We start from the raw sequence: 15,680 nt of genomic DNA on the forward strand, positions 1-15,680 counted from the left end.
TGAAAACACCTGACTCTAATTTCACCTTCAAACTACCTGCTAATCCTAGAGGTTCACATACTTTTGCCACTCACAAATATGTAATATTCGATCATTTTCCTCAATAAATAAATGACCAAGTATAATATTTTTGTCTCATTTGTTTAACTGGTTTCTCTTTATCTACTTTTAGGACTTGAGTGAAAATCTGATGATGTTTTAGGTCATATTTATGCAGAAATATAGAAAAATTTAAAGGGTTCACAAACTTTCAAGCACAACTGTAGCTAAAGGTAAGGGGTGGCACAGTGGGTAGCGCTGCTGCCTCGCAGTTAGGAGACCCGGGTTCGCTTCTCCCTGCGTGGAGTTTGCATGTTCTCCCCATGTCTGCGTGGGTTTCCTCTGGGTATTCCGGTTTCCTCCCACAGTCCAAAGACATGCAGGTTAGGTGATTTGGTGATTCTAAATTGTGCTTGGTGTGTGTGTGCCCTGCAGTGGGCTAGCACCTTGCCCAGGGTTTGTTTCATACCTTGTGCCCTGTGTTGGCTGGGATTGGCTCCAGCAGACCCCCGTGACTCTGTAGTTAGGATATAGCGGGTTGGATAATGGATGGCTAGTTAAAGGTAGAATTTGTGCCAAGGTCAGGCAGAAAGAAAACATAGACACACGGAATAAGTTTATAAGTAGTGAAGTAAATAACAGTTCTTTGGAAAACCCCAGCACTTGGTTTGAAATCAGGTGAATACACTACAGAAAACATTAGTTCTATAATGGAACTTTTACTGGGTTGTGTGGTCTTGACAATAAGCTGTTTAATTCTAGGAAGGGTTCTTTACATATGAATTTGGTTCTTTAGATTTTGAAATAGTTTGTAATATGTCAACAAAAATGAATTTTAATATCTACTAGGCTACCTAGCAGCATACTGACAGATCAAGAAAACCTGAACTTATTATATTATGTTTATAATATTATATATATAATATAATATATAATAATATATAAAATATATATAATATATATATATAATATAAATAATATAATATAAATAATAATATATATAATAATATATAAAAATATATATAATATATATAATATAAATAATATAATATAAATAATAATATATATAATAATATATATAATATAAATATTTATAATATTTTGTCGTCATTTAACTCAGTTGGAATCCCAATTAATTTTACTGAATCAGCCTGCAATCTAGGAGTTATCTTTGACTCTAGCATGTCATTTAAAGCACACATTACAAAGTTGCCCAAATCATGTTTCTTCCATCTTAAAAATGTTAGGAAATTAAGGCGCTTTCTAAATAAACAGGATTGTGAGAAATTAATTCATGCATTTATCTCTAGTAGGATTGACTACTGCAATACAGTGTTCACTGGCTGTTCAAACTGTTCTTTATACAGCCTCCAGTTAATCCAAAATGCGGCTGCAAGAATTATTACAAGAACAAGAAAATATGAACACATAACTCCAGTTCTTAAATCGTTACACTGGCTCCCAGTTAAGTTTAGGGCAGATTTCAAAATCCTCCTTTTAACATATAAAGCATTAAATGGCCAAGGTCCGGCTTACTTGTCTGAACTTATCATGACTTACAAACCTGAGCACATTAAGATCTCAAGATGCCGGTCTGCTTAGGATTCCAAGGATTAAGAAAATAACAGTGGGAGGTCGAGCTTTTAGTTACAGGGCCCCTAAACTGTGGAATGGTCTTCCTGCTTCCATAAGAGATGCCCCTTCGGTCTCAGCTTTTAAATCCTGGCTGAAGACTCACTACTTCAGTTTAGCATATCCTGACTAGATCTGCTGATTAACTGTACAGACTGCATCTCTGTTGTTAGTCATTAGCACTATAACATAAGTAACATGATAATTATATTTGAATACTAACCCTCACCTATTCTGTTTCTTTTCTCGGTACCCAAATGTGGCAATTGGTGACACGGCCCACCTGCCAAGTTGTTTGCCTGCATATGGTAAAGTCATCCCTGATGGAGGATCACAGGAATCATGGGAAAGAGGGGTCCTTTCATCGGCGCAACGTTTCAGCCGTGGCATGGCCAAATGGGGAGGCAGCTAGATGGATGAGGTCTCCAGGACTCTAAAAATATCCAAACCTAATTATGTCATATCATCTACTGTTAAACCGTACTTCTAAAATTTTTATTATTAGGCTGTATTAAGGAATTGTTCTGTTCTGTGTATTGTATTGTATTGACCCCCTACTTTTGACACCCACTGCACGCCCAACCTACCTGCAAAGGGGTCTCTTTGATCTGCCTTTCCCGAGGTTTCTTCCATTTTTCCCTACAAGGTTTTTATTGGGTGTTTTTCCTTGTCTTCTCAGAGAGTCAAGGCTGGGGGGCTGTCAAAAAGCAGGGCCTGTTAAAGCCCATTGCGGCACTTCCTGTGTGATTTTGGGCTATACAAAAATAAACTGCATTGTATTGTAAACTGTATTGTATTGTAATAAAATCAATAACCCATTAGTACTTAAAAGTTGTGTTAGCATTCAATTCATGGCTATTTATGGAACCTGTTACACATCTAAATAAATAAAAGTTCTTTCTTGAATTTTCTTGTGGTGGGTTCTTTTGGAGACCAAAATGGTTCCCCTAAAGGCATCATCACTCTGAAGAACCACTTTGGCACCTTTATTTTTAAGAGTGTAGGAAGTGATTAGCTATGTTGGGCTAAGTGACCCATTCTTGTCAAAATGTTTCTTATGTTCTAAAAGATACTGTTTGATGATACTAACATGACTTCTTAGTCAGTCAGTCATTATCCAACCCACAATATCCTAACACAGGGTCACAAGGGTCTGCTGGAGCCAATCCCAGGCAACACAGGAACAAATTCCGGGCAGGGCACAAGCCCACCGCAGTGATTTTTTATATAACATAAATTATATATATATATATATATATATATATATATATATATATATATATATATACTGCTATTGTTATTAACAGTGAAGATTTTCATGATGATCTATTCCATTCATTCGTCTGTATATTCTACCCTGCTTTTCCATTGCAATGCTATGTGGAAGTCAAAGCTTATTCAAATAATTTGGGGAACCAGACAGGAGCCAGCTCTTTATGAGATACCCACCCATCACCTGGCAGTATCACATGTACAATACACCCACATCCCCTCTCTTATGCATTTGACTTGAACATAACAGCTATGCGTTTTAGGTGTGGTAGAAATATGATGTATCCACAGAAAACCATTGCAGACATGGGAACAATTTGCAAGCACACAACACAAGTGACTGATTCTACAGTTTTGAGACAGGAGCGCTAATCACTGAGACTGCTGTGATACTGTAGTAATAATTATTAGCCAGCTTTCTATTACAAGTATCCATAGGAAATAATAGTGTGGGGAAGAAATGTCTTCCTTCACCAGTCTCAAAAACATCACTTTTCTGAAATAGGACTTATAAAGTTGAATGTTTAGTTCAATAATCATGATCAATTACGAACAGGGGTAAAAATATATGTAATACATATGTTAAAAAGTTGATTGCATATGGTGCATTGTATAATTAGATTATTTTAAAAAGGGCTATGCGTTCTCTAAATTTAGTATTACTGTTACTATTACTTCGATTACTGACAAAAGAACATCAATAACTATAATAATACTATTATTTGAGCATCAGTAACACTTTCAGTTATAATAGTAAAGTCGGGGTTCCTTCAATATCTTTATAAAGACTTCTGCGCCTGTAATAAGTAGCATTGAAGAATTGTGCCTGTTTTTGAATATGTCACGGTATACAAACATTCTGATACTAAATGTATTACACGTTACTTATTATTATTATTATTATTATTATTATTATTTGTTTGCTTACTTTGGCATCATTGCACTTTCTTAATGACATAAAGACAAGGCATGTGAAGAGGACGCATCGGACCTTATTGTTTCTGTCGTGAATGATGCGCCCAGGTGACTTTTGTTCGTCACGTGACGCGGATGCCCGGCGGCCCACCGGGTTTTTCACGTTTAGCACCTTTATTCCACACGAGCCCGGAAGATGGCGATAAGATGCCAGCTCCATCGCAACAACCCCATTTTAAATCAAACCACACACACACACACAAAAAGAGCGAAATTCAGCCTTGGCGCTGGAGGAGCGCAGCGCATCTCCCTGTCCCAGGAGCTCCGGACCTCAAGTGCATGTCTTGGATCGGCCTGGCTGCAGAGTCGCGCTTGGGGCTTTTCTGACGTTTCTAGAGGTGATTTGGCTGTCTCCGAAACTGAGAGGATCTCTCGGGGGTGTTTCCTCCGGCTGTCAGGGAGGAATGCGCCTCTGCTGCAGCTCACCGCTTTGCAAAACCGCACCTCCATTGCGATCGCCAGCAGCCTGCGCTGCGACCCGCCTTTGCGTTTTTGATTTTTTAGACAGCCCCCGTGTGTTAAATTCGAATGCTTTGACCTTGCTGGAAGTAGAGTGGCCGGGTTTCGGAAGGCAAAGAAGACAACAAAAGGCAAGAATGGGAGAAGATCAGTGCATTATTCAATCAATACAGTGATCATCGCTGTCATTAATAGAAAAATATTAGGAAGGATTTGCACTGTACGTTTTCGCATTATATCGGATATTTTCAAGGGATAATATACATCAAAGACTCGGAATTACATAGGACAAAACGTCGCCTTTTTCCTCCTGCGAAGGCATTTTTCCAATTTCTCTGCCGGATAACATCAGGAGCTCCATACCATGAGCACTAGTGGTAAGTGCATTCCCCCTATGGACCTTTGATAATCATTGCATTACAAGTGCACGCAACAAAGGAGAATCGCGTAGTGAGCTGCGCAATGCGATGTCCAGATCATCAACTAAATTAAATTTGACATTCGTAACTGACCAAAAGAAAACGATTATTGAGGTTAGTTTAAGTCCTTAAACCAGACCCATACAGAACATATGATTCAGGGCGACTTCTTTCGATCCATCCATCCGTCTTCTCAACTTGCTTAATCAGCCCCATGTTCGCAGCGCTCTGAAAACTGTCCTGGCAAAATATCAGGCACTGGACGGGACGCTGAATACAAACGCGTACGCAGGTCCGCCAGATTGAATAAAAGCCTTCTGTCACTTTGAGCCATCACGGAGAGCGAATACGTAATAAAACCCGGGTCCGAGCACAGCTGAATAATAACCGACTTTGACTCGGTGTACTTAAGTTGCGAATTGTAATTTTAGTAGAGCAAACAAACTTCAAGATAACCTCATGTGCAAACGTGCGTGTATATAACCCTATTCATACACTAAATTGTTATGAGCACTATACTACGGTCAAGTTTGGTTTGGGTAACGCTTTGCAGTTACACTTTTGGGGATCTCTGTATTTCTCATTGAAGACTGGATTTGATTTGTGTTTCCATTTCTTTTTCCCTGGCGCTTTCATTCACAAGTCGTATATAATATGAAGTCTCCAGAGTCGATCGGTATTAATGAGTCGTGAGTGCACTTTAAACGGGAAGACACATGGCAGCGGGAAATTAAAGCGCTTCGAGTTCATTTGGAAGCTACAGAAATAGTGCTATTCGCCAATTTTTTTTTCGGCAAAACGTGGAAATGTAAATCGAAAATATATATATATTTTTTAAATAAAAGTTGTGAAAAGATAATAACTACCTAGTGGGTTGAATAGTACCCTTACAAATTACACTTTCCTTTGCACTTTGGTTCTACCCTTTCATTTCAACGCCGCTTTTCCTCTCGTTAATTTACTCTCCATTCCATTGTGAGACTGTACACTGCATTACTTTAAAATGTGGTTTTTATTGGCTTTGCAGAGCGCTCTGTATCAACGCCCGCTATTAAAAGGCGCTGTTATTTACTGGGAAGATTGAAATGTGAGCTGGAAAAAAATTACACTTTGCGTGTTTGTGTCCGTAGAGTGTAAATATTCCAAGTGTGAGCTGTTTGTGGCAGTGCACACCCAATCACGTGCTCGTGTGCGTATTTATTTGTGGTTGTTATGAATTTATGTTAACAAGCCGCGAATATAGCAGGAACGTATTATGTGTCAGAATCGATCTGTCTGCTAGAGTACTCCTGCTGGCGTGGGGAAGGTACCTGTGAAACGGGCGATGTTAGATGACGCTTTATTTCTTTCTTAGCTTCTACCGATCTGTTTAATTGTTGCTGTGGTTTTTCGGAATGTTTTCATTGTGCAGTTGAACCCGTTTAGGTGAACCGCGACAGCGCTAGTGTTTTCATTCCTCAGCTTTTCCTCATTCCCTGTTACAAGCGTTTACACCCACAGTAGTTTAGATTTTCTTTGATTCTCCTCAATATCTATCCCCTGTGCAGATACCACTCCACACATGTCCACCACTGCTTTATACATCTTTTCAAGAAAACTTCACAAGTTCTTAGACAATTGTCAAGTCACTTGATGTACACGCTCATAGCCCTAATACTAGGAAGTGGTACAAACCAACCGTCCATTTTTGGAGCACACATTTTTCCTTAGATCAGCGTTTATCAACTAAATAAAATAATAAATACTGTTGGTTACAAGGGGGTAAAAAAGGGTTTGATTTCAACGCTAGCTACACAGCTTCATTCTTCTTCCCGATCGATGCCCTTCGCAGGCTGCCTCCCAGCTCCAATCTTGGTGTGCTGCAGAGGTGGCATTTCCAATAGCACAGAGAAGAGGTCACCTCCTTATTTCTGGAGTGTCTTTCTCAATTACATTTTTTGATTACAGGCTTGGCTGATTTAAAAAGAAAATGGTATAAGTGTTAACTATACATTGTGACAATTGTAAAAAAATTTTTGCTTTATCGTGTCATCGTTTGCTTATTATGCTTGATTATTATGACACCAAGCAGCAGGGGCAAGCATTGCTGGAAGCTAAAGAGAAGAACTGTGTTGTTGTGCAATATGCGTGTTAAGTCGTTGTATTGTCTTGTGAGGACTGCTCTTGTGAAATTGCATTAGGAGGCCCAAGAGAAGGTGGGTTACTATGAAACAACCCTCCAGGAGTTCAACTAGTTGTCATGGATCCCCCACCCCACCTTGAAAGTAAACATGTTGTGAGATGTCAGCCATCAAGAAAACAAGAAATGCTGTAGAACACAACACTACCAAAGGCAAACTGAGGTGTTTGTGTGTATCTGTGAGCGTAGACCTGTGCACTTGTGTCACTGTTTATTTGTGTGAATGCTGCTGTGTGCGTGTGTGTGGGATCTGCACTGGCAATCGGAAGGTTCCTGGTTCGAATCTCGTAAATGCCAAAAAGGGGACTCTGCTCTGTTGGGCTCTTGAGCAAGGCCCTTAACCTGCAATTGCTGAGCGCTTTGAGTAGTGAGAAAAGCGCTATATAAATGCAAAGAATTATTATGTTTAGGTGTGCATTCTGGCTGTGTTTGCAGGTGACATGTGTTGGATTTCACACCTGTTTGTGTGCCTGTAATCGTCTGTTTGTGTTGGTGTGTATTCATGTCACTGCTTGTCTTCACATTTATCAGTGTGTGCACATGATTGGGACAGACAGTGTGGCCCCGTGGCTAAGGCCATGTGCTGTAAGCCCTCTGGTTACTGGTTTAATACAGGAAAGTGAATCATTGTGCGACCTTGAGACAGTCATTTAACATTCTTGTGTTCCATTTAAAAAAAATAAGTAATAGCAGTTGTTGTACATCTCTGTATTTATCATCTGCGTGGGCATAGTATCCAGCATACTGCATAAAGATGCTATTTATAAAATTAAGACTGCTTTTTTGCTGATGTGTACTGTATGTGTATTTATGTATCTGCATATTGGTCATTGTCACTCTGGTATTTTGTATACATGTACAGTCAGGTCCATTAGTATTTGGACAGTGATACAATTTTCATGATTTTGGCTCTGTACAACACCACAATGAATTTGAAACAAAGCAATCAAGATGTAACTCAGATATAAACATTCAGCTTTAATTCAAGGGGTTTAACAAAAATATTGTATGAGCTGTTTTTATACATGGTCCCCTTATTTTCAGGAGCTCAAAAGTATTTGGACAAACTAACAATCATAACTTTAATGATTATTTTTAAACATTTTGTTGAAAATCCTTCACAGTCAATGACTGACTGAAGTCTGGAACCCATGGCCATCTCCAAGTGCTGGGTTTCCACCCTAGTGATACTTTACCTGTCCTTTAATGCAACTGTCTTCAACTGCTGCTTGTTTGTTGGACTTTCTGCCACCAGATTTGTCTTCAGCAAGTGAAATCAATAAATCCACTTTACCATAGGTGGACTCCAGTGAAGTTCTAGATGCATCTCAGGGATTACTAAAGCAAACAGGATACACCTGACAACAGCCTGGAGTGCCACAATAAGGGGTTTGAAAACTTACTTAAATGGGAGATTTCAGTTTTGATTTTTAATAAAATAGCATGTCCAACTGGGCTGAGGTCAATTGATTGACTTGGTCATTGAAGATTATTCTACTACTTTGTGCTGAAGAGCACTCGGTTTGCTTTCGCAATATGTTTTGGCTTATTGTCCATCTGTAATGTTAAATGTCATCCTATCAGTTTTGCAGCATTTGGCTGATTCTGAGCAGATAGTATAGCACCAGTTCCAGCATTCTGTTCATGTTGATCTTAGTTTCATTTGTCCAAAGAAAATTGTTCCAGAACTGGACCGGCTTTTTAAAAAACATTTTCTGGCAAAGTCTAACCTGTCCTTCCCGTGCTTGAGGTTTACCAATAGTTTGCACCTTGTGGTAAACCCTCTGTCTTTACTTTCATGAGATCTTCTTTTGATTGTAGACTTTAGCAATGATACGTCTACCTACCAGAGAGTGTTCTTGGTTTGGCTAAATGTTGTGAAAGGATTCTTCTTCATCCAGAACTGTTGTCTTCTGTGGTTCTCCAGACCTTCTGGTATTGCTGAGTTCACCAGTGTGTTCCTTCTTTTTAAGAATCTACCAAATGGTTGATTTGACCACTCCTCATGTTTCTTCTATTTCTGTAAAGGGTTTATTTTGTATTCTCAGCCTAACTGTTTTTACTTGCATTGACAGCTCTTTGGACTTCATATTGAGAGTTTGCAGTGACAGCTTTCAAATGCAAATTCCACACTTTTACTCAATTCCAGACCTTTTACCTGCTTCGTAGTTAATTAAATAATGAGGGAACTGTTCCAACCTGACATTCAAACAGCTTGTGAATCAAATATCCATATACTTTTGAACCCTTGGAAATGGGCGGTTATGCAGAAAAATGACTGTCAATCCTAAACAGCTTATACAATATTTTTGGTAAACCCCTTAAATTAAAGCTGAAAGTCTACACTTCAATCACATAATGATTGCTTTATTTCAAATCTGTTGTGGTGGTGTACAGAGACATAATTATGAAAATTGTGTCACATACTTCTGGATCTGATTGTATGTGGGTATCTGTGTGTAATGAGATTGCCAGTGGAGTCAGAAAGTTTTCAGACCCCTTCACTTTCTGCCCGATTTTATTGTGTTGTAGATTTAATTTTAAATGGATACATTTGCCATTTTTCTACACTCATATTACCCATAATGGCACAGTCAAAGCATGTTTTAAGAATGGTTTGCAAACTTATTAAAAATGAAAAACTGAAATCTCTCATTCATATAAGAATTTAGTCCCTTCATTTTATAGTAGTACAAATCTTCTTGGGTAAGTCTCTGAAAACTTTGCACACCTGTATTTAAGCATTTTATCCTTTCTTCTTGGCAAATCCTCTCAATCTCCTTTAAATCAATCAGGAAGTAACTGTAAACTACCATCTTCATGCCACCCCACAATTTTTATACGTGGTTTAAGGCTAGGCTATGGCTGGGCTATGCTGGGGCAGTCAGAGATTTGGTTCAAAGCCACTCCAGCATTATTTTGGCTGTATGCTTCAGGTCATTTTCAGCCTGAAAGGTTAACTGTCGCCACAGTCTGAGGTCACACACACTTTGGAGCAGGCTTTCTTCAAGGACCTCTCCCTAATTAGCTACATTCATCCTTTCCTTAATTCTGATTAGCCTTCCTGTCCCTGCCACTGAGAAGTACCCCATAGCATGATGTTGCCACCATGCTTCACTGTAGAAATGGTATTAGACATACTGTAGATACAGTGATTGGAGTTCTGCCCAGAGAGTTTAATTTTTGTCTCACCAGACCAATGAATCTTTTCTCCTCATGCTCTCAGAGTCTTTTAAATGCCATCATACGCCTTTTATTAAGGAGTGGCTTCCGTTTAGCCACTCGACGGTAAACTCCTAATTGATGGACTGCTACTGAGATGGTTGCCCTTCTGACATGTTCTCCAGTCTTAGCAGAGGACTTATGAAGCTTTGTTAGAGTGACAATTTGGTTTTTGGTTATCTCCCTGACCAATGCCCTTCTTGCCAGCATGTTCAGGTTTGCCAGATGGAGAACTCTAGATATAGTCCTGATAATTCCAAATTTCTTCTGTTTCACAATTATTGAGGCCAGTGTGCTTCTGGGAACACTCAAAGCTTTAGAAATTGTTTTATATCCTTGCCTTGATCTATGCATCTCCTCGATTTTATCACTGAGATCTACAGAGAGTTCCTTGGGCTTTATGGCTTTCTTTTCGTCCTGACTTGCAGTTTGAATTGTGGGACCCTATACACAACACAGTTGTGTGTCTTTCTAAACTATGTCCAGTCAATCCACTTTGCCATAGGTGAACTCCAGTGACGTTCCTGAGGAATCTGAAGGATACATAAAGTAAACAGGATAAACCTGACCACAACCTGGAGTGGCACAACAAAGCGCTGGAATACTTACATAAATAGGAGATTTCAGTTTTTGATTTTTAACAAATTTGCAAACCTTTCTGAAGGCATGTTTTCACTTGTTATTATAGATTGTTGGGGGTGTATTGATAGGCAAAATGGCAAATGTATTCATTAAAATGAAATATACACCACAACATAACATGCAGAAAATTAAGGGGTCTGAATACTTTATGAACCCACTGAATACGTCAACATCTGAGCACATCACTGTGCTTTTGTTGGTGGGGTGTCAGTTCTGATTTGTCAGATCCAGTTTCATTTTCCATTATTCAGCCTCAATAAAATACAGTTTAAGGTGGCCTGAGAACATATTTGTGGTTGGACCGCCTTTGACAAGATAAAAGGGAAGCCTGTCTCTGTTGTGTTCTCTTGTGGGCATGGATGAGTAAAGCTCTCTCTTTATCATGTTATGACTGTTGTGTGCAGGTAGTGCCAATGTAACTGTTGGGGAACTTAAGATGTGCACAGTAGCATTGTTAAGGATGAAGAATAGGGGGTGCTATTAGAGGGCCCTTCTTTGAACAAGTCCTGGTTATGCACATTTTGGTGCTCATTGTCTTGGTAAAGTTAGCTATGCGTGTGCTGTGTCCTGTATTTCCACACACATATGAGGAAAGCCTGAATGTCTCCATCTCTGCTCACCAACCTATACAAATACACAGTGGGGTCCATCTTCACTAGCTGCATACATCACAGTATGTTATTTGCTCGGCTCAAGACTACATAATTACAGTAGAGGGTGGTGAAGCTGGCTGGGACAGAGCTGCCTTCAGTCCAGAACAGATATAACACCATTCCTCATGAAGGCAGTTTTATTGAAAACCGGTGTAGTCCATTTTCTTCTTCCTTCACATCCATTCACACTCGCACCACTAGTTTCTCAGGGATGGTTTTTCTCCAAAGGCCTTAAGGATACTCAGTAGCCACTGTTACTGACAACATCATGACTATTTCTTGTATATATCGTCTTAATGTTGTTTTCCCTGTCAGTTGGACTACTGTCACTTGTCTGTGGTAGACATGCAAGTAGTAATATTCACACATGATGATAAATGTGAACTTAAACTCATAATACAGAGGGTTTTACATCACACCTTATATACTAAGCTGACACTTTTTTCCAAAGCCCACTTATTTACACATTTCGACAATGGCAGTTAGGAAGACTGCAGTGGGAGTTGCATCAGCAACCTGATAAGTTACAGTCTAATGCCTTTGCCACTTTATCAAAAAGTAGCCAAAAGGAACATGGGGTATCTGTTCATTTTTAACACTCTGAGGTGCAAAAACGGCACTTAAGACACACGACATACAGTGTGGGTCGACTTAATCAACTCAACATTAAAATCAATTATGTGCCTGTTGCCTTAAAGGTAATTTTAGTACTTCATCACTTGTGTCATGCTGTAATTGGACTCATAGCCTCGGTTCATTTGTTTCCATTTTTCCAGAGAGAAAAGAAAGCAGCCAGAAGCCATACTGATGCATGCTTTATCCTACTAAAGCAGTCCAGCCAGTTAGTGGAAGAAGTGTATCTGCTGTGTTTTTCTGTGTCATCCGTCTTTGTGTTTGTGTGTGCCCACACAATGTCCCTATGTGGCATTGAGTGTGTGGCTATCTGTGTGGGTGGCTGCGGGCATTGAAGGGATTCTTGCTGAGTGAGGCAACGAGCAGTATTGATTTCTCTCCCCTTGTCCCTAAACAATGTAATTGTGCAGATTAAAGCTTCTCTCTCAGGGGAGAAGACTTCCATAGAAAATGAGTTGCGCTGCCCCTTCACAATCACTATTTGAAAAAGTGTTGTACTGAAGCAAGTGAATGCCGCTGGGAATGGATCACATTGTAGAACGGGAAAATGAAATGAGAAAGGCAAAAGGCTGGGCCAAGGGCATTCAGATTCCCTGGAGTGAGGAAACTTGCCTCACACACACTGTAAGCACCTCTGGGAACCCAAGATGAGCGTATTGTCCACCATTTTAACAGCACTGACCACCCCCATGGCACACTTTAGTGTGACCCAGCTTTTTTATGCCAGTCCTTTTTGGGAATTTCTAAGACATTTGAAATGTTCTTAGCACTTTTCCTGTCTTAATTGATTTCACAGAATTGATTTTTCCAGTTTATCTTAACCCAAATTAGCCATAAAAGACAGAGGCACAGGAAAATGATTTTGACTGAACCTTCTTTCCCTCTTTGTGTCAATGAAGGAGGATGTGTAGGGGTCAGCCATATTTGCTTGGTATTGTTATTTCTGACATTAAATAGTTGGTGTCATTAGCATCCCCCTTAAAGAGCCTCCAGTAAGGGATTGTCAATCATCATATTCCTCACCAGGTCTTAAGCACCCAGGCCGTGAGCCATGAATGCCCTCCAATACCAGTGTGGATCTAAAATGTTTTTGATAGCTTTTGCACTAGGACAGAATGCGGACATAGTGGAAAGCACTGCTACCGCACAGTTCTTGGGTTCCAATCCCTGCCCAGTAATTATTTAACTCTTCTTGCACATGCATTGTTTATGTTTTTTCAAGTTTCTCCAGTTTTCCTTCATTTTCTGTAGACATGTATTTTAGAATATGGATGTGGGTGACAAAATGTCATCTCATCCAGGCTTGTTTCTCGTTTTCTTACCTGTGCTTCCAGGATGAACTAGGTTTGGACTAAGCCAGTTTATTTAAGAACAGCTAGATGGATAGTTTCTACTCTGTAATGCATAAGTAAACATCGAATAGTCTTTAGCGGAGCAGGAGTGGTAACTTTTGGCAGGGATGTTTGGCATATTTCTATTTAACCAACATTGTGTTAGCAGATTCCTAGGGGAGGACTTCATTTAGGAGACAGCCACACAGCCTTATTTGCGACTGTCTTCTCTTTTCCCACACTTTGACTAACCTTTCAGGTCAAGACCCTAAACAGCTGACAATTTTCTCACAAAGTGCAGTAAGTTGGTCAGTTTTAGAAAGTGCCATGCAATGCAGTGTCTTACTACATGGAGCAGCTGGTGGAACATGTTAAGTAGTCATGTATATAACACCTTACCACCTAGGAAGTATCATAAATGACTTAACAAAGTGATCTGTGTTATCACAGTGCATGCAGAGGTCATCTTAAAAACCTTGGATTCTGGAGATCAAGTTATGTAGAAAGGCATTTAAGAGCTCCACTTACAGCTAATGGGACAGAAGTTGTTTTTTTGTCTAGTGTGGCTATCCTTATTAATATAACTGTAATTTTTCCAAATACACAAACCCACTTAGTCCATGGCATTATATCATCTAGGATCCCACTCATGCACACATACACACTCTCAAGCTCACACAGGGCCTATTTAGAATCAGCCATTAACCTAACGCACATACACTCGCCTAAAGGATTATTAGGAACACCTGTTCAATTTCTCATTAATGCAATTATCTAATCAACCAATCACATGGCAGTTGCTTCAATGCATTTAGGGGTGTGGTCCTGGTCAAGACAATCTCCTGAACTCCAAACTGAATGTCAGAAGGGGAAAGAAAGGTGATTTAAGCAATTTTGAGCGTGGCATGGTTGTTGGTGCCAGACGGGCCGGTCCGGGTATTTCACAATCTGCTCAGTTACTGGGATTTTCACGCACAACCATTTCTAGGGTTTACAAAGAATGGTGTGAAAAGGGAAAAACATCCAGTATGCAACAGTCCTGTGGGCAAAAATGCCTTGTTGATGCTAGAAGTCAGAGGAGAATGGGCCAACTGAATCAAGCTGATAGAAGAGCAACTTTGACTGAAATAACCACTCGTTACAACCGAGGTATGCAGCAAAGCATTTGTGAAGCCACAACACGCACAACCTTGAGGCGGATGGGCTACAACAGCAGAAGACCCCACCGAGTACCACTCATCTCTACTACAAATAGGAAAAAGAGGCTACAATTTGGACGAGCTCACCAAAATTGGACAGTTGAAGAGTGGAAAAATGTTGCCTGGTCTGATGAGTCTCGATTTCTGTTGAGACATTCAAATGGTAGAGTCAGAATTTGGCGTAAACAGAATGAGAACATGGATCCATCATGCCTTGTTACCACTGTGCAGGCTGGTGGTGGTGGTGTAATGGTGTGGGGGATGTTTTCTTGGCACACTTTAGGCCCCTTAGTGCCAATTGGGCATCGTTTAAATGCCACGGGCTACCTGAGCATTGTTTCTGACCATGTCCATGCCTTCATGATCACCATGTACCCATCCTCTGATTGCTACTTCCAGCAGGATAATGCACCATGTCACAAAGCTCAAATCATTTCAAATTGGTTTCTTGAACATGACAATGAGTTCACTGTACTAAAATGGCCCCCACAGTCACCAAATCTCAACCCAATAGAGCATCTTTGGGATGTGGTGGAACGGGAGCTTCGTGCCCTGGATGTGCATCCCACAAATCTCCATCAACTGCAAGATGCTATCCTATCAATATGGGCCAACATTTCTAAAGAATGCTTTCAGCACCTTGTTGAATCAATGCCATGTAGAATTAAGGCAGTTCTGAAGGCGAAAGAGGGTCAAACATCGTATTAGTATGGTGTTCCTAATAATCCTTTAGGTGAGTGTATATGAATACAACAGCCATAGTTAGAGCCAGTATCCATACCACATGCACTTCAACATTCAATCAATCAACATTTATTTATATAGCACATATTCATACAAAAAAATGTAGCTCAAAGTGCTTTACAAAATGAATAGAGAAATAGAAGACACAATAAAAGATAAACATAAGTCAACATTAATTAACATAGAATAAGAGTAAGGTCCGATGGCCAGGGTGGACAGAAAAACAAAAAACTCCAAAGGCTGGAGAAAAAAATAAAATCTGTAGGGGTTCCAGACCAAGA

At 39.8% G+C, this 15,680-nt stretch overlaps 1 protein-coding gene across 6 annotated transcripts in view; it reads left to right on the forward strand.

The window, feature by feature from the left end:
- The first annotated feature begins 4,068 nt into the window (after positions 1-4,068).
- ablim3 (actin binding LIM protein family, member 3) overlaps positions 4,069-15,680 on the forward strand; it is a 194,657-nt gene continuing 183,045 nt past the window's right edge. For 2 of the 6 annotated variants that reach the window (XM_039775680.1, XM_039775683.1), the window contains exon 1: positions 4,105-4,754. In XM_039775680.1, coding sequence (XP_039631614.1) covers positions 4,742-4,754 — 13 coding nt within the window. In that variant the 5' untranslated portion in view covers positions 4,105-4,741. Of the gene's footprint in view, positions 4,755-15,680 lie in introns of all 6 variants that reach the window. The other 4 variants (XM_039775685.1, XM_039775682.1, XM_039775684.1 and 1 more) reach the window with 4 other exon arrangements.

Source organism: Polypterus senegalus, chromosome 13 (assembly GCF_016835505.1).
Source record: "Polypterus senegalus isolate Bchr_013 chromosome 13, ASM1683550v1, whole genome shotgun sequence".
NCBI classification, from domain to species: domain Eukaryota; kingdom Metazoa; phylum Chordata; class Cladistia; order Polypteriformes; family Polypteridae; genus Polypterus; species Polypterus senegalus.